Source organism: Beta vulgaris, chromosome 9 (genome assembly GCF_026745355.1).
Source record: "Beta vulgaris subsp. vulgaris cultivar EL10 chromosome 9, EL10.2, whole genome shotgun sequence".
Taxonomy (NCBI): Eukaryota; Viridiplantae; Streptophyta; class Magnoliopsida; order Caryophyllales; family Amaranthaceae; genus Beta; species Beta vulgaris.
In genome coordinates this window covers 16387930-16415775 of record NC_079210.1, presented here as the reverse complement: position 1 = coordinate 16415775, position 27846 = coordinate 16387930, and the positions used below count along the sequence as shown (strand labels likewise).

Genomic DNA, 27846 nt, shown 5'->3' with positions numbered 1-27846 from the left:
ATCGAAGCGTTCAGAAGGGGCTTAACATACAGATCCAGGTTATATTATGAACTGACCAGGTACCCCTGTAGCACGTTTGAGGAAGTTAGGGCCAGAGCTATGGCTGAAATCCGCGTCGAAGAAGACAAGGTGTCCAGGTATGGAAGTGAGCCCAGCTACGATCGAAAGGCCCAAAACCAAAAGAAGAGTGACCGGCGTCACCAGCCCTATCAAAAGCGCGAAACCAACAGCGTAGCCAACAAGGCCACAGGTAAATATGCTGACAATGACTACCCATCTATTGCTTCCTATTGCTTTAACGTGGATGCAAGAGGCGTAGTAAACGCGCTTGAAAAGCTGGGGACACCAGCCAGGTGGCCGCGCAAGAGCAACAGGCGAGATAGGGAGAAAGACACCACCAAATGGTGCAGCTATCATGGCGACCATGGCCATCGCACAGAGGACGGCAACGCCCTCAAAAAAGAAGTGGAGTGGCTGCTTAAGAAAGGCTATCTAGAGCATCTCATGGGAAAGAAAGGTCAGCGAGAGGACAAATCCGATCCCACCCAGCAGCAACCTCGTCCACCACCTGAGCCTACGCATGATAAGATAATCAATTCTATCTCTGAAGGATCAGAAATATGTGGACTAACATACTCTGCAGCTAAACGATTCGCCCGAGAAGGCTCCAAAGCTGTGCCAAAGCAATACAGAAGTGAAGAAGCTGACCACCATGATGGCCTTGTCGTATCCCTCACCGTCAGCAACTGCATCATGAAGAGAGTATTAATAGACAACGGTAGCTCAGCTAATATCATCTTCAAAAGTGCCCTCGAAAGCATGGGGTTGCAGGAAGTTGACATCCTCAAAAAAATAACCGTCTTATTCGGATTCAATGGTGAGTCAGCTACAACGCTCGGAGAAATCATGCTACATACCTATGCAAAAGGAGTCAACTTGCAGACTAAATTCAATGTGGTAGATTGTCCCTCAGCGTATAATATCATCATGGGGACACCATGGATTCATAAAATGCGAGCTGTGCCATCAACCTATCATTAAACTATCAAATTCCCTACCAAATGGGGAGTGCAAGAAATCAATGGCGATCGCAAGCTGCAAGAGAGTGTTATAGCATATCCCTCAAAGCAAAGAAAGATTCCAGCTAGCAATTACAGCAAGGTCCAGCGCCAGCTAAGCCAGCAGAGCAAGATGTAGATGAAGTAGCGCTGGACCCAGCAAAGCTGGAGCAGATTGTGCAGATTGGGGCATCCCTACCAGCTGAAGAAAAGCAGCGGATCATTGAATTCCTAAAAGAAAATATAAGCTGTTTCGCATGGAGCCATGAAGATATGGTAGGCATTGAACCTGACATTATCACTCATAAGCTGAACGTTGACCCCAACTCAAAGCCTGTCAAGCAGCAAAGGAGGAAATTCGCGCCAGAAAGAAATTTAATAGTTAATGAAGAAGTAGAGAAGCTACTGAAAGTTGGGAAGATCAGAGAAGTCAAGTACCCAGATTGGCTAGATAATGTGGTGGTCGTAGGCAAGAAAAATGGCAAGTGGCGAGTATGTATTGATTTCACCGATCTCAACAAGGCGTGCCCAAAGGACCCCTTCTCACTGCCGCACATCGATGCATTGGTAGACGCCACAGTTGGACATGAGAGATTAGCTTTCCTAGACGCATATTCTGGCTATAACTAGATACTCATGGACCCGTCGGATCAAGAAAAGACGGCATTCATGACTGAAAGAGGTATTTATTGCTAGAAGGTGATGCCTTGTGGATTGAAGAACGCAGGTGCCACCTACCAGCGGCTAGTTAACAAAATGTTCGAGAAGCAGCTAGGAGATACGATGGAAGTCTACATAGATGACATGCTGGTCAAAACAAAGCAAGCTGAAGATCACGTTGCTCATATGCAAGATACTTTCAAAGTTCTAAAAAGGTATGGGATGCAGCTTAACCCTAGTAAGTGTTCCTTTGGAGTCCCTGCAGAAAAATTTCTGGGGTACATAGTTACCCAACGAGGCATAGAAGCTAGTGCCAGCCAAGTGCAAGCATTGATCAATATCCAATCACCCCGTAACTTAAAGGAAGTCCAGAAGCTAACTGGGAGAGTAGCCGTGCTCAATAGGTTCATATCCAGATCCTCCGATAAATGCCACCTGTTCTACAATGTGCTGAAAAAGAACAAGGGATTTAACTGGACAACCGAACATGAAGCTGCACTGCAAGATCTAAAAGCTTACCTAGCTCAACCTCCTCTGCTTTCGAATCCAGCTGCAGGTGAGACGCTCCAGCTATATTTAGCCGTCAGCAGCAAGGCGGTAAGTGCAGTGCTATCTAGGGAAGAAGAAAGTCAACAACTCCCAGTCTATTACATCACTAGAAAAACTAGTACTAGCTTTGTACATGACATCACGTAAGTTAAGACATTACTTTGAATCTCATCCTATTCATGTCATGACTAACTATCCTATCAAAGTTGTATTAAGGAAGCCAGAATGCTTAGGGAGAATGGCCAAATGGGCTACATCCCTAAGCGCGCATGACATTAAGTATCTGCCTAGGACAGGTATAAAATCCCAAGCTCTAGCTGATTTTGTAGCAGACTTTAGTCCTGATCTAGCAGCTGCAGCAGAAGAGGAAGTGCGTCACATTAATCAAGTGGGTAAGTCCGGAACCTGGCAGCTGTATGTGGATGGATCCTCGAATTTCAGAGGAGCTGGCCTAGGTGTACTATTAAAGTCGCCACAAGGGGACATGATAGTACGCGCTATCTGTTGTGATTTTAAAGCTACTAACAATGAGGGTGGGTATGAAGCCTTAATTGCAGGCATAATATTAGCATGTGATTTAAAAGCTTATAGTTCACATGTGTTAAGTGATTTGTTATTAATAGTAAGCCAGGTAAAAGGAGAGTACGCAGCCAAAGATTCAAAGATGGCGTCGTACCTGGATCTAGTGAAAGAAAAAGCTAAGCTATTCGAAGAGTTCTGCATAAAACAAATTCCAAGTGATCAGAACACCAAAGCTGACGCCCTAGCTAACCTGGGATCAGCACTCAGAAAATGCGACTTCAAGTCAATACCAATATCTCATTTAGCTGAACCAGCCATCACCAAACAGGTAAATGTGGTGCAACCAGATGATGACTATGCAGAAAGTACCAGTTGGACCCAGCCAATACTCAAGTACCTGGAAAGGGGCATCCTGCCAGAAGATAAGCTGGAAGCTAGGAAACTGCGAATGAAAGCTACCAGGTACCATGTCTTTTCAGGTACCCTATTTAAACGAGCTTGCGCCAGCCATGACTTATTGCAAAGATGCTTGGAGAAAGACCAGTGGGAGTCCACACTCAAAGAATTTGATGAAGGTGAGTGCGGATCCCACGCAGCAGGAAGAAGCTTGTCAAATAAAATCCTAGCTTATGGATACTATTGGCCAACCATGCGCCAGGATGCCAAAAGGTACGTGCATAAATGCGAAAGCTGCCAAAAGCATGCGGGTATGTCCCCAACACAGCTGAGGTATTGCACCTCACCTTGACACCTTGGCCTTTCATAAGGTGGGGCATGGACATTGTGGGAAAACTACCAGTGGCCCCAGGACAAAAAGTCTTCATGATAGCACTTACGTACTACTTCTCCAAATGGATCGAAGCTGGGGCATTCTAGCAGGTAAGGGACAAAGAAGTAATATCCTTTTTTTACACTAACATTATTTGCAGGTTCGGAGTACCTAGCGAGATCATTTGCGATAATGGGTCACAATTCGTAAGTGATAAAACGAGGCAATTTTGCCATGAATGGATCATCAACCTGGTGACCTCAATGCCCAGGTACCCATAAGCTAATGGACAAGCTGAGTCCAGCAATAAGGTAATTATCAACGGTATCAAGAGACTACTAAAAGCTAAAAAAGGAAAATGGGCAGAAGAGCTGCCTAAAGTACTCTGGGCCACCAGAACAACACCAAGAGGTGCTACAAGAAGGACCCCATTCTCCCTCGTGTATGGATGCGAGGCAGTGTTACCTGCAGAACTTACTATTCCTACAGCCAGATATGGTTTATTGAGTCAAGAAGACAACAATGAAGAACTCAGCTATGACCTTAACACCATCGAAGAGGTGAGAGATAGTGCGCTAGTGAGAATGGCTGCACAACAGCATGTAGTAGCTCGCATCTTTAACAAAAATGTGAAGGCCAAAGTGTTCAAAATAGGAGACTGGGTTCTTAGGAAGGTGTTTCTGAATACCTAAGAGTTGAATGCAGGTAAGCTGGGAATAAGCTGGGAAGGCCCTTACCTAATTAACCAAGTAGTTGGAAAAGGTGCTTATCGCCTAGTCACTAAGGATGGGAAATCGGTACCTAGAAGCTGGAACGCTTCTCATCTCAAATTGTATCATTTCTAACCTGGGGCAAGAGTTAGGCTACCAGCCGGCCGCAGACGCCAGATTCCTCAGGAAGGCAACCATTGTTTCTAAACAAAGCATTGGTCCACCAGGTAAGCAAAGTTCTCTTATCTTTGTGATAGAATGAATATTCCTTCAAAAAACAATAGTGATCTAAGCATATTAGGACCATTGGTCATGCCAATAGCCCACCTTGGTTTTACACATGTGCAGACAAACGCAAGAGGTCGTAGCACCTAGTCAAGCAGCTAAAGCTTGAAGCACCAGAGCTTAGCTATATGGTCGTAGCACCAAGGAAACGGGCCCAACCAAAGCAAAACTCAAGTACATTAGGTAAAAACGTCATCCAAAGCTGACAAGCATAAGCATGCATGCAAAAGAAATGTTTACTAAGCACTAAGCAAAAGTCACAAGTTCAAAAGATCCAAAGCAAATATGTTCATACAAAGACATGTTGCCCCCTTAGGCAACGGTAAAAAGTGTTCTAAATTAAAGTATTAGGAAGCTGGGGAATTTAGAAACAATGATGGCATCATCACCAGCGACCTTATCCTTGTCACCTGGTGTGTCATCTTCTAGCTGACCAACTCCATTTGGAGACTCCACTGTAGAAAGCTCAGAATCATTTGGTTTACCACCAGTAGCCAGAGCCTCCAAAGCCGCCATAGAATCCAGCTTCAGGTACCTGTCGATGTAGGAGTTGATGCCTTTGTCATCCAGCTTCTTGAAGCGTATCAGGTATGCAAACTTGGCAGTTTCTATAATCTTGGTTTTAGCTTGAACGTCCAGAACTCTCTCATCAGCATCCCTGGTAGTTGTGGCTATTTTTTCATCCTTCTCCAACCTCTCTTTTTCAATCAGCTTCACCTCAGCAGCCAGCTTACTCTCAGCATCCAGCTTGGCCTTCTTCTCCTTCTCCAGGTTCGTCTGAAAGCTCAGATTGTCCTTTTGAAGGCGAGCCACCTTGGCATTAAGAGAAGCCATATTTCATAGGCTGTCTCTAGCAGCTAGGCAGTTCTGAGTAACCTGGCACAAAAGGAATAAAGAGTGAATATATATGTGTGCATTAACATCCAGCATGTAAGGTAATCTATGGGGTATTGCTTACCTGCAATGATAGCTGCACAGCGTGATTCAAAGTCACTTCTGGATCTGTCCCTTGAGCCTCTTTTACGCGACTAGGAAGATAAGCTTTTCAGCTGAGGGCCAGATGCCACCCTCTAAACCTTCTTCAGCTAGAAAGTCGGCAGGTAAGCTTACAATGAATTCGTCCTTGTCTTCTTTGGAAGACTTAGCTGGGATGTCAATAATGGTCGGAGCAGTAGAGGAGCGTAGCTGCTTGCGAGGCGGCTTTTCAGCTTGTGAATGATCGGAAGAGGTTGCTGATCTCTTTCTGTTTTTAAGCCTATCCATGGCCTCCTCATCAAAAAGGGTGCTGGATTTAACTTGAGTTGCATGCAGTAGCTAGTTTAGCCAGGAAATCAAAGTAAAATTTCATAGTGAAAAGCAGAGTCATAACGTATAGTTACCAGAAGACATTGAGTTTGTGCGAGAAGAAAATTTGGAATCAAGTGGAGTGATTTCGGCAGGGGCAAGGTAAGTGCGATCCTCGAGAGGTAAACTGAAACAGATCAGCCAGCCTTTTAGCTTGTTCAGGAATTTGGGAAATTATAGCGCCAAGTCCTGCAAAGAAAACAAGGTAAGAACCTAGTTAATTCATTTTTAGGAATAAAGGACAAATTAAACCAACCCCCAACAAGAGAGTTCCCTGCTTCGCCCAGCGAGTCTTTCACTACAAAAAAGTATCTAGTTTTCCATATAGAGTTAGAGGCAATGGTGCCATCTACCAGTGGGGGGTGGGGTGCTTTAGCCTAAGGGTTATTTTTCCTATGGCTGATTTACTAACGCTATAAGCTGTCAAAAATTCGTTTAAAGAGAACGGGGGATCCCATGTACTGGTAAGGGTTTCTAGAACTAGGCAGGTCTTCCAGAGAGCTGGCATTAGCTGGCCAGGGGAAAGGTGGAGCACCTCCATGAAAGATCTAGTGAGTGGTGAGAAATCATAGTTGTAGCGTAAAAGGAAAGGGTGTTCATAGTAGCAGATGTAATCTTCTGGGCAAGTTTCGAGCCTGCATGTCGAAGAAGGAATTATGATTTGGGTACCACCAGGGAAATTCCCCAGTCTCTTAAGCCCTTCAATGTCTTGAGCAGTGATGGAGGAAGGAACGTCCTCAATTGCTTTACCCATCAGAAGATAAATCGCAAAAGTACTTCGGAAAATGAAAGAAAAAAGAAGAAGAAATTTACCTATGGAAGATTATAGGCAAGTAAGCAAGAAGAAAGTGAAGTTTCAGGAAGCAATTAAGAGCCCTTAAATACTTGGGGCACAACGGTACAATATTCCAACGGATAAAAGCTTAATGTGCTTAAGAATTTATCTTTTTGCTGATTATATCAAAACAGGTGCTAAGTGAGTTTATCTGTTAAAGGGGATATCATCCCAAGAAGGAAAAATTTTGTTTATCTTTTTTAGGTGAAAATATTTCTCTTATCTTTTTGAAGTAGAAAGATAGATTTTGCAAACGTGAAAATTCTATCTTAATCATAAGCTGACGTGTTTGCTAAAGTATTTCATCTTTTTTGGTAACTTGTGAATTTAACTAAGTTGCGCCTAGGTTGGCATCACAAGTTAGGGGCAATTGTTATGTCCAAATATTTTGCTTAAGCTGGGAAGTGCAGGTGGGACGTTTGTCATTACTATCTGGAGAACAGCTAAGAGGAGTCAGATAGCAGCAATAGCAAGTATTTGCGAGTTCCGGAAGATAATTCAAAGAGAGTGCATTGGATACTGATCAAGGCTTGGTCAAAAGACGTTCTTTCAGCAGTCATGCCTAAAAAATGGGGCGAGATCTGTGGTTGAGCAGAAGATGGAGCTGTTCCTTGATTTTAGGAGATTGTGGCAAGATAGTAGGAGTTAGTTGTTAACGGCTAATTGTAAATAACGTTAAATAGAATGCACTTGTATAAATAGAAGAAAAGGATCTTAGGAGCACACAAGTTTTTCAAATCATTTACATTCAAATATTTCCTTTGCTTTTACAATACTCAAAAGTGTACTTAGCACAACCTGTAAGCTGTAATTCTCAGATATAGTGGATTGGTGGACTCAATTCCACCAGCGGTTTTTTTACCCTTCTTCCTGGGCTTTTCCGCGTCACCATCTCTTGGTGTCTTGTTTCTTCTTTGCATTTGTTCGTTTTTGTAGCTAGCTTTCCTTAATGCTCGTAGTTGCATCTTCGTTAGTTGTAGATCCTCAGCCAAGTTCCGCCTGATCAGAATTTGCCATAAACAAACGTCACTATTACCATTTAGTTCTTATGATTGCAAAACTGTTTTAGCTAATTTGTACCTGCAGAACCTCTTAGTTTTGTTGAGATTCATCATGCCTTTTCAATTCATCTACTCTATATTAATTTTAATGGTCCTTCTCGAAGGTACCTCTCCTCATGAATTTGTCACTTTTGCAAATGGTCCCCCCTATAACCTCAGGATTACTACTTTTCCATAACTTAAGCTTTGTCGCACGTGGTCTTCTCAATGGACTGGTTGGCATATTATTTTGGTTTATTTTGGACTTTGGCTTCTCAATTTGACTGAATTAGGTTGGCTTATGGTAATTTTTTCTCTAACAAGATAGCTGCTGCAGAGATCTTTAGCTTCTCATGTAATCTTGCTATCACCACTTCCTTTTCAGCATTATGATTGCACAGTCATTGATTGCGTAATTTATTTCGGGTTGCATACAAGTGTGTTAAGACTAAAGGAACTTTTTATTTCTTTGATGGACCGGGTTTTTAAAACCTTTTGGAATCAAATGCTTTGTCATTCGCAGAACAGTTTTCCACCCCCTCATGGTTTGTTCCTCTTTTTCAGGGTAAATTACAATAAGGTTGAACCGTCGTCCTGAATAAACTTTTTAATTACTCCTTTGGAATGGGTCTTCATGACCTTAAGGATCCACGTGTTTTGCCAATACCCCCTTTATCATAGAATTTTTTCTCTATGGATTATGCCTAAGAAATCTTCGATTTTTTCTATGGACTGGGTTGTTTCAACCTTATGGAATCGAGCTCTTTGTAGCTCGCAATTGAATAGGGTTAGTTCTCTAACCCCTAATGGTTTGTTCATTGTTTTCAGCAAGCACTGCCTTACATCCAATGTCTCTTTGAGGCATTCTGCCGGTGACATCCTCCTTTGCTTGGTTGAGGGTAAGCCCTCCTTCTGTGCAAACCCCCCTCTCCATCTTGGTCCAAGGAACGTAAGAAACTTCTATACTCATTTCAAATGGGTAAAAAACTAGGGGGCAATGGAGGGGCATAACCCGTCATGATACACTCATTGTCTTTTATGAAAGTGCTATGTTGGAATATCCAAGGGGGTAAAAAACCCCAAACTTTGAGTGAGCTACTCTACCTAAAAAACAAATATAATCCGAATATTGTTTTCATCATTGAAACCATAACTAATAATAATAATAGCCACCGAATTCTTAAAGCACTTAACTTACATAATAAACTAGTTATTGACTCAGTTAACCATATGGGTGGAATGTAGGTATGTTGGAATAACTCCAATATTACAGTTCAAAATCACTATTCTCATGACTGATTGGTTCATCTCGACATTTTTATACAAGCCACGCAATGAAATTTATTCAATTTTGGGCACATATTGCCTGGCTAAAAATGTCGAAAAATATGCATTATGGACATATTTGAACAATTACATTACATCACTTCAATTTCCCTAGCTTGTGCTTGGAGACTTTAATGAAATGCTTTCTCCTGAAGACAAATTGGGGGGATATCGGTTGAAATCAAATCAACTTAATCGACTACCTTCTCTCCTCTCTAATTCCAACGCCATTGATATCCCGTGCCTCCTACACAAGTTGAAAAAGGACAATTTGCGTCGTCCCATTTGCGTCGCACAAACACGGAAATGACGCAAAAATACTATTTTCGTCGCACGCAATGAAGAGTGCGACACACAACATGGGTCCAGATACGAGTTGTAGTCATGAAAAGAAGATTTGCGTCAGTCAGTTTGAAGCACACGACGCAAACAATCCAAAAATGTGTGTCGCACGTGCCCAAGTGTGCGACGCAGATGACACAAAATAAGTTTGGGCCAAGCTTTGCGTCGAGTGGGCCACGACATACGACGCAAATTATGGGCTTCCCATATTTAATGTGCAAGTTTAGAGTTTCTCTTCAAACCTTATTCAGCCTTTTGCTATCTCTCTCTCTCAAACCCTTCAATCTTCATTAAGCCGTTTTCTCTCTCACTTCATCCAGCCGTTTTCTCTCACTCAAGCCCTTCATCTCTCTCACTCAAACACTCTATGACTCTCTCATCTCTTTCGCATCTCATCTTTCTCTCACTTACCTTCAATTCTCTTTCGAATCTCAACAACGAAAGGGGATCTCCAGCATACAAGATCTCGCCGACGATTGAGTTTATGTATCTGAGATTGAGTAATTTTTCCAAAAATTAGGGTAATTTAGGGTTTTGTGTATCTGAGATTGAGTTTATTAAAGATACACTTTTTCGTTCATCGGGATAGCGTCGAGCATTAGCCGTGAATTCATTGTTCGAGATTCGGCTTTCAATCCACTGATTTTGTGTTTGAATAGGATGAAGATGAAGAGGCATGATTTTGTAATTAGTTTTATTTCTAGAAATTCAAGGAAAAGGTTAGGTTTAACTTTTTTTTTAGTTTGCATCTCATCAGATGTAAAAATTTCTATTTCTTTTATAATTTCAATAACTGTGTAATTGAATTTTTTTCCTTTTTGTTGATTTGCTTATTTTTCTGTAATTTTTGTATTATTCTGTAATCTTTTTATTTTCATTTTCTGTAATTTTTGTATTATTCTGTTACTAGGTTTTGTAAAAATACAATTTTATATCCAATCTAAAAATTCACCTTTTTTCCAGTTTAGTTTCTGAATTGCTGATTTGAATTCATTATTAAGTTGTGGATGAATTGGGCGTGAATTATGCTGCTGATGAATTAGCCTCGTTGTGGATGAATTATGCGTGATTGATTAGCCTCATGTGCGTCGCACATAGCACTACATGCGACGCACGTGAGCTTGGCTGCTGGGATTGAAAAGCCTCATGTGCGTCGCATGTAGTGCAATGTGCGACGCACATGAGTCATCTGCGTCGCATTTTAGTCTTCATGCGACGCAAATGAGTCTTGCCTCTATGACATGGGTGAGGAGTCATGCATCGTATGGTAGGCGGAGTCCGACGCAAATAGCTAATTAAATGTGTCGCGCCGTTGTCCGACGCAGATCCTGTATTCTGATCTGCGTCGAGGCCTGTGGCGTCGGACCCATGTCTGACGCAAATAGGCGTCTCGCATCCGACGCAAATCGTCTATTTTGTACTAGTGCTACAAGCTTAATCTTGAAGAGGTTTACGCAATAATGATCTCATTTTCGAGCCAATTGATAGAGCTATTAGCCACAATCCTTTAATGACGCGTTTAACAGAAGCACCATTTTTTATGGTCCATTCACAATTTTAGACCATGTTTTAGTGATCTTCTCATCCATTGAAGGAAACTCCTATCGTCCACCTCCATTTCGGTTCGAAAACTTTTGGACTTTAGATAAGTATTCACATTCTATTGTTAAAAAGAACTAGAACATTCCAATCACATGCTCTCGATTATTTCGCATTCAACAAAAACTCACCCGTATAAAATCTGACCTTAAAATCTGGGCTAAGACCAACTATATAATATGACCAATATCTGGTTACAAATAAGCAAAAATTATACAATCAAAATTGTGGCTCCATCCTTCTAATGACATTTTAATTAAGCATATTAATCGGTTGATTATTCAAAAGGAGAAACTTCTTCTCTTTAATCAGAAAGCTTGGGGCCGCTCTGCTAGAAAAATATGGTTAGCTCAAGGAGATCGCAACTCTCAATTCTTTCATAATAGAATAAAAAAAATCTATGGCTAACATGACTATTTTTAGACTAAAAAACGAAGTAGGGCAATGGGTTAATTCTCATGACGACCTAAATCACCTATTGTCTGATTCATTCAAAAATTGTTTGCGCTCCACCCACTCAAATATTAGGGAAATTGATTTGATCTTTGTCCATCATTTATCTCTTTAGCTGATGTGAACTCTTTACTTCCTCTTGTTACTGTAGAAGAAATAAAAGATGTCTTCTTTGATATTAACTCGCTTAAAGCGCCTGAATTCGATGGATTTGGAGGAAAATTCTATCAGGCTTATTGGCCCATCATTGAAAACGAATTGGTCATTGTCGTCCAAAGTTTCTTTTATCATGGTAAATTATCCCCGTCCTTGAACCACACTTTGATAACTCTCATTCCCCAAAAAGCGGATCCTGAATCTCCAGATTATTTCAGACCAATTAGTTTATTTTGCATTATTTACAAAGCAATTTCAAAACTTCTAGTCAATCGCCTCCGTCCTATTTTGCAACGAGAAATTAGTCCCCTACAAAATGCATTTACTCAAGAACACTCTATTCATGACAATATTTTAATTGCTTAAGAGGCCTTGAATACATTTCAAAAGTCTCAAAATAACACAGGTTGTTGTGCCATAAATTTAGACATGGAAAAAGCTTATGAGCTGATCGAGTGGGATTTTCTTTGACAAGCTCGCAAGGTCCCCCCCCCCCCCACTTGGATCCTCCGGATTAAGGAATGTGTTAGTAATGTTTTCCATTCAATCAAAGTAAATAGTCAACCCTCCCCTTGGTTTCGACCTTCTAGGGGTCTGCGATAAGGTAACCCCGTGTCTCCTTACCTTTTCATTTTATGTATGGAATTTTTCATTCAAAAAGCTAACTCTTCAAAGTCTATCTCGAGATTCAGGTATCCATTTTAAGCTGCATCCCAGAAATGCCAATATACCCTACTTAATATTTGCTGATGATAGCCTCTTATTTTACAAAGCAACTACCTCAGCTTGTAAAAATCTAAAAACTATCCTTGATGACTTTTGTGGTCTTTTCGCTCAATTAGTGAATTTTCATAAATCTACTATTATTTTCTATAAAAAGGCCTCCTCCAACCGAAAACGACTTTAGCTAGTCATTTTAATATGTTGCCTAATTCTTCTCTCGAGAAGGTACTTGGGAATTTTCTTTAGTTCCCATCATCCCTCCTAAAGCTGACCTTGCTCATATTGTTCATAAGACTGACTAAAGGATTAACCTTTGGGAATCGGGGTTATTGTCCAAAGCTAGGAAGCTCACCCTAATTTGAAACTCTACCGTCTTATACCTGTGCCTCCACTATCCTTCCTCCGGATTTGGCTAAATCCCTTGATACTCTTCACATGAAATTTTTTTGACGACAAAATAAAGATAAAAATGCAACACCTCTTATTGCATGAATAAAGTATGCAGTCCCAAAGCGCAAGGTGGCCTTGGCCGAAGAAAAACGCTTCCTATGAACAAAGCTTTTATAGAAAAACTAGGTTGGAAAATTATCACAGAACCTACCAACTTTTTGGTGAAACTAGTAACGCAAAAATATCTAAAGGGTCAATCGTTCTTTAATTGTCAAGCAGAACCACACGATTCACCAATACGGAAAAAAATGTTACTCCGAAGATCTCTTCTGCAAAAAGGTATTCGGTGGAAAATAGGTGACGACTTTCAAATTCTTTTTCGGCTTCAAAACTGGTATGCTGATGAAAATTTAATGGAAAACCTTAAAATATCAGAAAACCAGCTTAATCTTAATATTCTTCTAAAAGAGTTCAATCTTCCAAATAGAACTTGGGATGTTGACAAACTAAATCTCTTGCTGTCGGATTGCATTCTTAATTCCATCAAAGGCATTCCTCTACCGGTAAACCCCTTTCCGAATGAGCCTATTTTGGGTCCTAGCTCTTCGGGCTTATTAACACTTAAATCTACTAACTGGCTAGCTCATGATCACTCGCCAATTCTAGAAAAATGGTCGCATCGTTGGATTTGGAAACTTGATATCCCACCTAAATTGAAAATTTTTATGCGGCAAATTTGCCACAACAGTATTGGGGTTAGAGTTGTCCTCGCTAAGCGCAACATAATCCCTTTCAACTCACGAGGAATCTTTAGCAATCTTTTTGGGGGACACCATTATCTCCTTCCCCTATAACAGCTTCAGGATCTAAAGGAGTCGATACCTCACACCTTACATCGGGCCACTCTTCAAAATACAGTGTCCAAAATCAGACATGATATGTTCTTCACTATCAATTTTTTCCATATATGGAGTATCTGGAAGGAAATAAATTCTATTATCTTTCATAATAATTCTATTAATGTTCACATGATTCTACATAATGGAAAGTTTTTATTTTCAGAATGGAGTCTGAGGAATGTAGTGGACTTCTGTAATTCCTCTGGTTCCCCGTTTTCCCCTTCCTCTATCCTCTCCGGTGTATCCTTCCTCCATCCTCGATTCTTGGGAGCCACCACCCAACCCCTTCTTCAAACTTAACTTCGACGGCTCGGTTCACGGTGATCTGCAGCAGCAGGTATTATCATTAGAGACGTTGAAGGCCATCTCCTCAAAGTTGTAGCTCTAAACCTTGGATCTTCTTCCGTGTTCATTCCCGAGGCAACTGGTCTTCAACAAGGGCTTCACCTAACCATCCAGAACAATATTAGTCAGCTCCAAATTGAAGGTGATAATCTAATGGTCACCAACTCAGTAAAAGGTATATGGTTTGTAACACCCCGATAATTCTCTCTTTTCAGAAATACCTTTATAATATAAACTTAGAGAATTACCCAAGTATTATCGCCCGTGTGATAACATATTGGCTTATTCAGAATTTTGCAGCGGAAAACATATAACTCAACTTTAAACTTTTAATATAAATAAATAAATAAGTATTTAGAAATCAAACAATCTAAATGAGTATACTCAAACTAACTTAATAAATTACGTTTCTACTAATGCAGAAATAAAATATACTAGTTTACACATTCTCTTCATTCCAGATTCCCAATGATGCACATATGCGAACCTGTAATGTCAATGCATTAAAGAATCTACTCACCAAAATGGGTCATCACAGGATCAATAAGGCAAAGCCATGATCACAATCACAAACAAAGCACATAATCAGCAAAGCTGAGTACTACATACTAAAACATAAGCATTCCTAAATGATACTAAATAAATAACATGCAGGGATAAATAATAATATAATCATATAACATTCTGCAGAAAAATTTAACTGAACTAAATCTAAACATCTTTTTATTACTCAAATGGAATAGTTATTGGACCTGTGTTGTCTTATCTACTAATGCCTTCACCTAGGAAGACGAAATACGAGTGCTACTAGGCACTACAACGCATTTTAGATTGACCTGCGCTATCGATGAACTTTTGCTAAATATAAATAGGGATGGTGATGAATCCATCTCCTAGAAAAAGTCATGGGCTACCACCATGTATTCCAATTCCTGATGTCCAACTCTAGACGTGCACCAATCTAAAGTCTATAAATATCCTCGTTATACTTTAACTTCTTTACAAGTTATTACTTGTTATTACACACATACAAGCAACACAGAATTGCCAAGCGAGCATGCACAACTGAACTTCTTTTATCTTAGGATTTAAAAAGTGGTCACAACTTACAATCGAAGACTTACTTTCTTTTAATCTCAAACTGATGTGTAACGTGGAGAAGTGATCTCACACCTTACAACTCAACAGATAATGAATCAAGGAAGAATACTCTATTCTTTGAAACGTTTAGTTAAGTTTCAAGAACTTGGTTCTTGACTCTAAACTAAGACTTTAAAACCTGTTAGTATTGGAATACTCACAATACTCACAAACTCTTCGAAGATTTACTTGGAACTCACAAGAAATCAATTGGAACTTAATCAAACAAGCAAACAACCATTCGCCAATTTGATGAACAAACTTTTCTTTAAACTCTTGATATTATTTCGTGTGTAAAATAATGTACAATCTAAGCTATTTATAGGAAAATAACATAACCCTAATTAGGCTTAGAACACGTCTCTTAGTCCTAGACTCCTAATACCATTAAGTCACGTAAAATCCACCGTTTTAAGAACGTAGGCAAAACCATGACTCCTAAGACTCCAAGTAAAAAAAGACTCTCAAGACTACTAATCCAACATGGATTAGTATGCTCCTAACATAAATAGGAGATTAAATTAAGTATTACCTTCTCCTAACAGAACTAGGAGACTAATACTACAACTTTCCACATCGATCTTTTACCATAGCACAGTGGTTAACATTGTATATCCGACAGTGGTTGGCACTGTATCGTGACCACCATGCACGCCCTTGTAGCTTCCAAACTCAGACCATGCGCTTCACTAAACTTCCCTTGGTTGTCCCCCATACCTTTAGCAAGCAAAACCTCATGATCACCACTTGATGAGCTACTAGCAACCTCATCACAAACTTTCTTATTTGTTGAACCTAGCCAACAATCAAACTTACCTTTAAAAAGGCATAACTTATCAACTTACCAAATAAGGCCCACAGTCCTCATAAAGTAGTGAAAATAATACTTGTAAGGGAACACATGAATAAACATGATTCAATGTCAATAATTATATTAATTCCCCCATGTGAATTAATAAATAAAGTTCCCATCCACATGCTTGCATCAATAATTCCATACAAACATGACAATCTTTGCTCGTAATAAATCTCATAAGTAACATGCTTGCACACAGGCATAAAACATGTAAAAATCAATCATACTAGAAACCACATAGGAACTTATAAAGTTCCTTTATATGATACTAAAATTTCTTTCTCCTTAAATCATGATACTAATCACATAGCACACAAGTATGTACGTACCTTGTATAGAAAAATTTAGAGGCCACTTTTCTACACTAAAAGTTGCCTAGAGTTTTATTGAGATTTGAGATTTAGTAATCATAGTTTGTGATTCCGATAACATTGAAGGTACTCTTCATTGAATTTAATTTGATGTTTTAGTTTTTATTTCATTCTTTTCGCGTTTGTTCTTGTTCTTAGTTATTTTTAGATCTTCATTCTCAAAGTCTCATAATTGGTGTTTCTATTAGCTTAATTATCTCTTAATCATGTTTAGCCTTAGATTAGTCATAGATTATGTGTTTAATTGCTTAGAATCCATGATTAGTGAGTAGTTTCATATCTACGGTTAGGGTGAAAGTATGACTTAGGGTTTTAAATGTTTTGTTGATGTGATTGTGATGTTTTAAAGAAGTTTATGCATCGATCTTGGTGTTTTGAGACCTTAGGATAGATATTGATTACATTTATGCTTTGGTATTTTGAATTCAAATGTTCTTAAATCGATTTTTGAACTCTTTTATCATCCTCAAGAATCAACTTAATTTGTAGGTTAAGATATTGGGTAGAAAGTAAGGGAATCCTTTATTAGGAGTTTTTCGAATTTATCGAATCTCTTAATCAATTGACTAAAGACCATTGGAGAGAGGATTTAGTTGATTGATTAAGTTATTATTCTTGAGGACCATTCGAGAGAGGATTCAAGTATTTTAGTGAAAAGCTAAACCTTCCATAATCGTCTCCGTTATTTCACAATCGCATTAACATTCATTGTCCACTCTTATTCATACTAGTAACCTTAACTCTAGTGTCTCCCTATTTGATATTCAAACTCGTGTTTTTGCTAGTTCTTCTTATTAGCTAGTCAAAAGAGTGTGTCATATATCAGAAGTTTTCTAGGTCTAGCTGGCTATTATAGGAGATATGTGAGAGATTTCTCGAAGATAGCGAGGCCTATGACCAACTTGATGAAAAAGAAATCAAAATTTGCGTGGAGTAAAAAGTGTGAACAAGCCTTCCAGTTTTTGAAAGACCGTTTAATCTCTGCACCTATTTTAACCCTGCCTGATGGGAATGAGGGATTTGAGGATATAGTGATGCTTCGAAAAATGGTCTAGGATGTGTGTTACAACAGAATGGGAAGGTAATTGCGTATGCGTCGCGTCAATTGAAACCTTATGAGGCTAATTACCCTACCGATGACCTAGAGTTAGCTGCCATAGTGTTTGTATTAAAATTTTGGAGACATTTCCTCTATGGAGTGACTTGTAAGATATTCACGGACCATATAAGAGCTTGAAGTACATTTTCACCCAATAATACCTGAATATGAGGCAAAGAAGATGGCTAGAGTTAATTAAGGATTATGACCAAGATATCCAATATCAGAGGGGAAAGCAAATGTGGTTGTTGATGCCTTAAGTAGAAAATCGAGTCACATCTTGAGTGCCTTGATAGTCCCTGAGGAGTTATGCCGAGATATGCAAAGGCTGAGGTTAGAGATCTAAAATCCTGGGGAAAGTGAGGCAAGATGTAGTGCTCTATCTTTGGGTTTGTTAGTTTTTAATGAGATCAAAGAGGGTCAAGATGGGGATGAGCACCTAGATAAGATCAAGGAGAAAATTAAGCAAGGTAAGGAAGCTAACTTTAAGGATTCATGATGATGGGAGTTTAAGGTAAGGGAGGTGGTGTGTACCATAAAAGTGCAATAACTTTAAGAGATGTCTTATGGATGAGGGGCATAATACTCCATATTCTGTGCACCCTATAAATTGTATAAAGACCTTAAGATCATCTATTGATGGCGAAATTTGAAGCGAGAGGTAGCTGAGTATTAAGTGCCTAACCTGTCAGAAGGTGAAGATAGATCATAAGAGACCCATGGGGAAGGTTCAATCTTTAAAGGTTCCTGGATGGAAGTGGGATTCTATTTCTATGGGCTTTGTGACTGCCTTACCTAAGACGAGAAGTGAAAATGACACTATTTAGGTTATTGTGGATACATTGAGGCAAGACGTAGTGCTCTAAAATCCTGGGGAAAGTGAGGCAAGATGTAGTGCTTTATCTTTGGGTTTGTTAGTTTTTAATGAGATCAAAGAGGGTCAAGTTGGGGATGAGCACCTAGATAAGATCAACGAGAAAATTAAGCAAGGTAAGGAAGCTAACTTTAAGGATTCATGATGATGGGAGTTTAAGGTAAGGGAGGTGGTGGGTACCATAAAAGTGTAATAACTTTAAGAGATGTCTTATGGATGAGGGGCATAATACTCCATATTCTGTGAACCCTATAAATTGTATAAAGACCTTAAGATCATCTATTGGTGGCCAAATATGAAGCGAGAGGTAGCTGAGTATTAAGTGCCTAACCTGTCAGAAGGTGAAGATAGATCATAAGAGACCCGTGGGGAAGGTTCAATCTTTAGAGGTTCCTGGATGGAAGTGGGATTCTATTTCTATGGACTTTGTGACTGCCTTAACTAAGACGAGAAGTGAAAATAACACTATTTGGGTTATTGTGGATAGATTGACCAAGTCTGCTGTATTTATACCCATAAGGAGACATGGAAAAAGAAGCAACTGGCTAAGACTTACATTAGGCATGTGGTGAGACTACATGGAATTCCAAAGGATATCATTTCTGACCATGACTCTAGGTTTCTTTCGAAATTTTTGAAAAAGGTCCAATTTAATCTTGCGACACCATTGAAAATGAGTACAACTTTTCACCTTGCAACTGATGGTCAGACTGAGAGGACAAACAAGACTATGGAGGATATGTTGAGAGCATGTGCGATTGACTTTCAAGGTAGTTGGGAGGACCAATTAGGCCTAATTGAGTTTCCTATAACAATAGTTATCATGCGAGCATAAAGATGGCACCTTTTGAGGCATTATAAGGACGGAAGTCTAGAAGCCCCATTTGTTAAACTGACTTTAGTGAAAATATAGTCTTGGGGACAGAGTTTATTGAGGAAACAGTTAAGAATGTCAGACTTATTTAGGCTAGAATTGAAGTTGCGCAAGATAGGCAGAAGAGTTATGCTGACTTGAAACGACGCATGGATGAGTTTGCTATAGGTGATAAGCTGTTCTTGAAAGTATCACCCACTAAGGGTGTCATGAGATTTGGGGAAAAGGGCAAGCTAAGTGCTAAGTATGTACGCCCATATGAGATTTTAGAGCGAATAGGGAAAGTAGCCTATTGATTGGCATTGCCAATGGAGTTTGGAAAGATGCATGATGTGGTCAATATTTCGTAACTTAAGCGCTATATCCCTGATGAGCGACATGTCCAAGAGCCTGAACGAATTCAAATCGATAGTAGTCTCACATATGAGGAAAGACATGTCAAGATTCTCGACAGGAAAGTGCGTAGTACACTCAATAAGGACGTCCACATCGTGAAGGTACTTTGGTCTAACCACGAGTCTGAAGAGGCAACGTGGGAAGCCGAAGATGATATGAGAAATAAGTATCCAGACTTATTCCTTGACGTGAGTTATGAGGGCATAACGCTTTTTCTTTAAGGGGGATAGAATGCGATAAATTTCGCGCTTTTTATCTATTTTTATGAACTTTTCATGCATATGTATGCCTATATTGGGCAATTTGCACATGTTAGTGCTAAAGAAATTGATTCTCCGCATAAGAAAATGTGTTCATAAGTAACATAAGTGTTTTAAGTTAGCAAAAATGTGCACAAGTGACACAATTCTTTTAAACTTTTGAAAAAGATGAGTTCAAATTTTTGAAAGTATTTGAGTTTTCGTGTCATGTAATCCCCCATATTTTTAAAGGATTTTATAAATATATTTTAACATTGATCTGTTTATATTTAAATATAATTCAGTTTTAAATGATTTGATTATTTTAAAGAAGGTTGACTATTTTAAAAGTCAAATAAAATTATTTTAAGTATTGAAGAAAGTTAAAAATATTTTAATTAAGCATCGTTTGATAAAAGTTTTAAATACTAATTTTTATTGGAAAAGAAGTCTAAGTGGACTTGAGGAACCTAATTTTAAGTAGATTAGGAAAAAGGAGTCATATTGATGTTAGAAGTTTTAATTTATTTCTCCTATTAATCATTAATTTTAATTGAACCCAATCTCCTTTTCCTAATCCCAAAAGGAGGCCTCCTTATAAATATTTCAATACCCAATTATTTTATCCCACACAAAGATTATTTTTTGTCTCCTCACACTCAAGAATTTCGGTCCTCTCTATTCTCTCTCTCTTCACGGTTTTCTTTCCCTCCCTTCACTCGTTTTTTTTCTCTCACCCGAATCTGATTGTCCAGATTTCTCATAGTTCTGTTTATTTTTAGCCAAAACGTCCGGCTTAGAAATTGTAGATCTCGAAAATTTATTGAACTTAGGCTCAAAAATCACTCGGTTCCGATTATTATTCTATGAGTTATGGCCTCTGCAATTTTTGCAATTTTGCTGCCATATTTCACTCGCGATTTCGGTATTTCACTCCTTTTCTCCCTTTTTCTTTTCATTCTTTTCCTCGTTTTCTTATATATTCATATATATTGATTTAATATTTCTAAGTATTATTTTGATAAATTATTGTTTAAAGATTGTATCTTTAATTATTTCAGAATATATATTTCATATTATTAAGCAAAAGAATTTCAGATTTAATATTTTATGTTCAAGATGAGATTTAAATATTAAAGTCTTGATTTTTGAGGTTTTAAAAGCCTATTTTAGTAGTACCTTATTTTAGGGTTTGAAATATTCAATCTTTGGTGTCAAAAGAATTTTAGAAAAGGTTTTGACACGTTTTTTAAGTAAAGTTATACTGCAATAAAACTTCACTGAAAAACGTATCAAAACTTTTTCTAAAATTCTTTTGACACCAAAGATCGAATATTTCACACTCTAAAATATGGTACTACTAAAATAGGCTTTTAAAACCTAAAAAATCAAGACTTTAATATTTAAATCTCTTCTTGAACATAAAATATTAATCTGAAATTTTTTTGCTTAATAATATGAACATATAATCTAAAATAATTAAATATACAATCTTTAAACAATAATTTATCAAAATAATACTTAGAAATATTAAATCAATATATATGAAATCAATATATAAGAAAACGAGGAAAAGAATCAAAAGAAAAAGGGAGAAAAAGTGTGAAATACCGAAATCGCGAGTGAAATATGGCAGCAAAATTGCAAAACTTGCAGAGGCCATAACTGATAGAATAATAATCGAAATCGAGTGATTCATTATCCTAAGTTCAATAACTTTTCGAGATCTACAAATTTTATGCAGGACGTTTTGGCTAAAAATAAACAAAACTATGACAAATCATTACAATCAGATTCGGGTGAGAGAAAAAAAACGAGTGAAGGGGGGGAAAGAAAACCGTGAGGAGAGACAGAATAGAGAGGGCCGAAATTATTGAGTGTGAGGAGACAGAAAATAATCTTTGTGTGGGATAAAATAATTGGATATTAAAATATTTATAAGGAGGCTTCCTTTTGGTCTTAGGAAAAGGAGATTGGGTTCAATTAAAATTGATGATGAATAGGATAAATAAATTAGAACTCCTAACATCAATATGACTCCTTTTTCCTAATCTACTTAAAATTGGTTTCGTCAAGTCCACTTAGACTTTTTTTCCAATATAAATTAGTATTAAAAACTTTTATGAAAGCATGCTTAATTATAATATTTTTAACTTTCTTAAATCCTTAAAATAATTTCATTTGACTTTTAAAATAGTCAACCTTCTTTAAAATAATGAAATCATTTAAAGCTGAATTATATTTAAATATAAATATATCAATGTAAAAATATATTTATAAAATTCTTTAAAAATATGGAGGATTACATGGTCTCCTTCTTGGCAGATTGCTCATATCATCCAGGATATCCAAGCTCTTCTTCGTTTTTTCTCTTCGTGGGCTATTCGTCATGTCTATCGGGAAGCAAAGAAAGTTGCATATTGGATGGTCAACGTCGGTCATTTAGTGGATTCTCAGTTTACTATAGATAATTATACTTATCATGCTTTTCATTCTATTCTTGCATTGTAAACGATAATGTTGGAGCTTCCCTCGTGTGGATGGTCTCATAACCTTCTTTTCTCCTTACCTTACAAAAAAATATCATTAGATTTCCCTACAATGTTCTCGGGGCCGTTTCTAAGTAGTTTAAGGGGCGTGGTAAAAACTAATAAAATGGGCCCCGACCTAAAACACAACAACATTAGAGACATGAGTTAAAAGCAGCTTTTACGCAATTTATAGGAGTTAAACAAAGAAAACTTCATTACCCCTACAATTTATAAACTATTCTAAAGAAAATTAAGAATACAAATATTTATATTTTTTTGCATTGGAGCATTGTATGATGTGAATTAAACGATGATAACCTTACCATCAATGTTACGCGTGTCATCCCAACATATCTGTCTATCATTTGCATAAAATAATTATGACGACATTGTTGCCTTTAAATAATATTTAATTATAATCTATAAAAAATTATTAACAAGCAAAAAAAATACACTAATATTGCCCAAACAAAATAAATGGCAGCTAGAACTCACAACAAACTAAAACTCTTACAATTGTATATCTTAATTTTAACAATTAAAATGAAATTAAGATCTATAATTATGTCTAAATTCTCACTGATGGATTAAAATTTAAATTGAAAAAGAGAGCTAAGGCATAAAAGGTCATTTATAAAAGTAGAGGGACTACTTGAAACGTGAGATGCATATGACATTAAAGTTAGGTACTGCTTGAAAGAAAATAATCAATTTTAAAATTGGGCAAGATCATATTCACTCATTGAAAATGTTATAGAATGAAATTAAGCGAAATAGAGAAAATTGACGGGGTTGGGAACATGGAAAGTGTTATAGTTTAGGGACTTGATGGAAATTGGAATTAGGAAATATGGGAATCGAACTGTTTAACTTCATGAAATCTCACAACATCTATCTTGTAATTTAAATATAATTCTTTTTTTTATATATAAAAAAAAACTGATTATGTTTTTCTTACTTGGGGACCTGGGCAAACGCCCCCTTTTGCCCTGGCTTAGTGCCGGCCTTGCATGTACTTTAACAAATTCTACATGGTGTTTTTCAGCAAATAATTTTAAATAATTGGTTTTTTCCTTAAGTAATCTTATTTTCTTAACACCATTAATTATTTAATAAAAATAGTGTTTTCAATAAAAACATATTTACCATTCTTCTTAAAAATATGACTTACTAGGTACACATATTTGTTTATATAATAAAATTCAAATTCATAAGTTGGTAGGTGTAGGCGTGTTTTGATTGGTTAGAAGGGATGAGAGCGTATTTGACTACCTTATTTTAAAGGTTTTGTTTTGAAAATCGTTTATAAAGAAAGAAGTTGCGAACAAATCTTTAGATAAAGACTAAAATAAAGTAATTGGGTTTTGAGAATTCTTAGGGAGAACTTAGGGACTTATTGAGTGTGAATTTTCCCGTCATGACATCATAATTAATCAATGAACTAAAGATTGAGTTCGTGGGTGAGGTATGAATATGATCAGGAATCCTATTCGCCCATTGATGGTCCCTATTCAATGGGATTCTTGTCGAGTGTTATGCAAATAAATAATCAAGCAATATGATTATGCAATGTGAAAATTAATCTATGTCAGTTCATTAAACACCTAATGACTAATTTTTTATGACATGTTATTTAAGCAATCAAACTGCAAGAAACCTAATCCAATTATCCAAATTATCTGATTTTATCAGTAGAAAATTTATTAAGGTCTTCTAGTTATCAAAAATAAACATGTGCAATGATGAAAGTAATAAAGTATACAGGCTTGCAGACGAAAAATAATATATGAAAATATAGAAATATAAAAAAGGAGAGATTAGAGGGAAACGTACCACAAAGCGTTAGTTCTTTTAATGATCGTTGTCGCATATATCTTGTATGATGATTTGCACGAGTAGCAATCTTGAATCTTAAATGGAGCTTGAATGTAAATTAATGGTGTTTGAGTGCATTTGTTAGTGTAAATTAAAGCGTACTTGAGAGAGTTTTGGATGTGAAGTGTGATGGAATATGAGTGATAATTTTGTATGAAAGTGCGTAAAATTTTCGTTGAAATCAAGCTTGTTTATAGGAGAAACAAGTCTGAAAATTACGTGGGGATGAGCGAACCAGTTGTGCGCTAGGCACACAAAAATTGCGCGCAGTACAACCATCGTGTGCTTGGTGCACCATCATGTCTCTGGCGCAGCCATACTGCACTCCACGTACCTTGGCTACTTTAGACGTAACACCGGCTCTACTCATGGCTTCTGTAAACTCTCTTTGTTCTGACAATGCATCTTAGTGTGCTTGATGCAAGGAAAACTTGAGCATATTATGTTTGTCAAACAATTCCTTATTTTTGATGAAATTTTACGTTTTGATGCTTACAGTGATGCTTCGAAATTAAGGTTAGGGTGTGTGCGGAATAGGAAGGCCATCACTTATGCTTCTAGGTAGTTAAAACCATATGAAGTGAATTATCCAAGCCATGATCTTGAATTAGTTGCAATAATGTTTGCTTTGAAGATATGTTGACTTACTTGTATGGGGCAACGTGTAAGTTCTACACCGATCATAAGAGCTTAAAGTATATTTTCACGTAGAAGGAATTGCCCATGAGGCAGAGGAGGTGTTTGGGGTTTATCAAGGATTATGATTTGGAGATCCAACATCATGAATGGAAAGCTAATGTTGTTGCTGATGCATTGAGTCGAAAGCCTAGTCATTCAATTAATGTAATGCTACCGAGTTAGTTATGTGTCAAGTTTCAGAAATTGTCACTAGAGTTACTGAAAGAAGGAGGTGTTGAAGAATTGTTGTGTTCTTTATCAGTTCAACCCGGCCTTGACCTATGATGAGATTAGAAAGGGTCAAACAAAGGATGAAAATTTAGAAAATATTCGAGAGAAGATCAAGGATGGTCAGGTGTCAGATTTCTAGATAGCTGATGGTGGAAGTATCCAGTTCAAGGGGAGGTGGTGTATACCAAGTAATAGAGAAGAGTTGAAGCAAAAATTAATGGAAGAAGCTCATAGCTCACCTTATTTTGTACACCTAAGTGGTGATAATTTATATAAGGACATGAAGCAAACGTTCAGGTGGCCAAACATGAAGCGAGAGGTAGTAGAGTTCGTGACTAAGTGTCTCACATGCCAAAAGGTCAAGTTTGAGCACAAGAGGTCTCTAGGGAATGTTCAACCTTTGGATATTCCGAGTTGGAAATGGGATTATATATCAATGGATTTTGTGTTTGCATTACCAAGGAATAAGGCTGGAAATGATACAATTTGGGTGATGGTAGATCGTTTAACTAAATCCACAACTTTCATACTTATGAAGAATTATTGGTCGATGAATCAATTGGCTAAAGCATATGTGAAGTGGGTGGTGAAATATCACTGTGTGCCTAAGGACATTGTTTTAGATAGTGATTCGCGGTTCTTGTCCAACTTTTGGCAGAGTTTGCAGAAGGCTTTGGGAACTATTTTGTTAATGAGTACAACTCTTTATCCGGCTATAGATGGGAAAACCTAACGAGTGATTCAGACTTTAGAAGATATGTTGTGATCTTTTGTTATGGAGTATCACGGCTCGTGGGAGGATTTCTTGGATTTGATAGAATTTTCCTACAACAAAAGTCATCATGCAAGTATTGGTATGACTCCGTTTGAGGCTTCATATGGTCGAAAGTGTAGAAGTCCAGTTTGCTGGAAGATCAGGAAAGTGGCATATGATTTTGATTTTCCTAATGACTTAAGTCGAGTACAAAGATTTCCATATATCTCAGTTAAATAAGTATATTCCGGATGTGTCCCATGTGTTGCAGCCTGAGTCATATGATAGTTTAACTTACGAGGAAAGACCTATAAGAATCCTTGATAGTGAAGTTAGAGGTACTCGGACTAAGGATGCAAGATTAGTCAAAGTATTATGGTCAAACCATCAGACTGAGGAAGCAACATGGGAAGCTGAAGCGGATATGTGCGAGCGTTATTTTTCGAGGTTATTTGTCGAGTGACGAGGTCGTAACTCCTTTTAAAGGAGAGTTTCGCGCTTTTACCAACTTATTGAATTTTAACATATTTTTGAGTTATTATATGCATTTTAGACATGAGCATTTGAGTTAGAAACTGCAATTTTGGATTTGAATCCATTTTAAGAAAGTGATTATGACTTTTTATCTTGAGTTTCGAGGTCAAAACATCTTTTAAGGGGGTAGACTGTAGTACCCCATATTTTTGAGTATTTATTCAAATAATTAATATATTTATTTTCTAATATAAATATATTAATCAAAGGGTAATCTAGTAACTTCACTCGTTTGAGGACACCAAAATTGGATTTGTTAAGCTTTTGGTTTTAAATCCTAGTTAAAACTTTATTAAATACGTTTTCAAAAACAAAAACTAAAACAAAAAAAAACTTTGGGCAATTTTTTTGACGGGATTTTATAGTCAATGGGGAGGGGATTTTGTTTCATAAAACTTCCAAATTTTTGATGAAGGTTACAAATCTTGGTTTAATCTCCTAATTTATTCTACTCCTATAACTACCCCACACCTTAAGCCATCTTTTCCGCACCAAAACTTTGAAGGTTCTTTCTTCTCTTCTTATATATTCTAGTGTTATATTTCTTATTTAAGTTCCAATTTTCTTTGGTTTAAGAAAATAATTGTTATGTTTCTTACTCAAAAATATTATGCTCATGATAATTTATTCATGTTTAAGTTCATGATTAAGTTCATGTGATAAGTTACTTATTATATTTTTATATTATTGGTTTGTTAGGAGATCGATCAAGATTAAGACTAAATGGGCATACTAGTATACTCTTTGTGCAAGATCAAGGTACGTTATGTAGCTAACTCTTGTGAAATGTGGTTTTATGTGCAAAGTTGTTTATTAATTTTTAATGGTTGGATTGGTTTAAAATTTTGGTTTCAAATGGTTACAATATTTTATTATTCACTCTTGGAAGTGAAAAGAAGGAATGAATCTATTAATAATTTTTTATATACTAGTTTGGTTATCATTTTTGGAACAGTAAACTGTTTTACAAGGAAAGGTTTTGTTGTAGCCTAAAAATCAACAGCTATAAATGTGACACATGGCTCCATCACAGCCCTACAAGTGGCACTCTCCTATTCTGATAAGATGCATGGGTCATAAGCTTGTATGGACTAAAGTACACTTTTCTGAGAAAAAGGTGTACTAAAACCCCCCTTATGGCCCAAAATTGTACTTAGGCCCAGTAGAGGTAAAACACATTTCTGTGTAAAAGGGTGAGGTGTACCCTCCAATCAGCCATTGACACGTGTCACAACATTATTGCTTAGCCAATCAGATGCTCCCAAATTAGGGTGACATCAAGGTACAACAGTCATATCAGACACTATAAATAGTCCTTGAAATCAGGGGAAAGGTACGTTTTTCAGAGCATAGTACTGTTATTCTGCCATAAATTCTCTCTCTCTCTCC

The 27846-nt window shown here is 37.4% G+C and overlaps 1 protein-coding gene across 1 annotated transcript in view; it reads left to right on the top strand.

The window, feature by feature from the left end:
• The window catches only part of LOC125493512 (carboxypeptidase Y-like), a 34283-nt gene extending 26690 nt beyond the window's left edge, over positions 1–7593 (top strand). Inside the window, exon 4 of the mRNA XM_048636940.1 lies at positions 7143–7593. Within this exon, the coding sequence (XP_048492897.1) occupies positions 7143–7255 (113 nt within the window). The 3' untranslated portion in view covers positions 7256–7593. The remainder of the gene's footprint in view (positions 1–7142) is intronic.
• The last annotated feature ends 20253 nt before the right edge of the window (positions 7594–27846 follow it).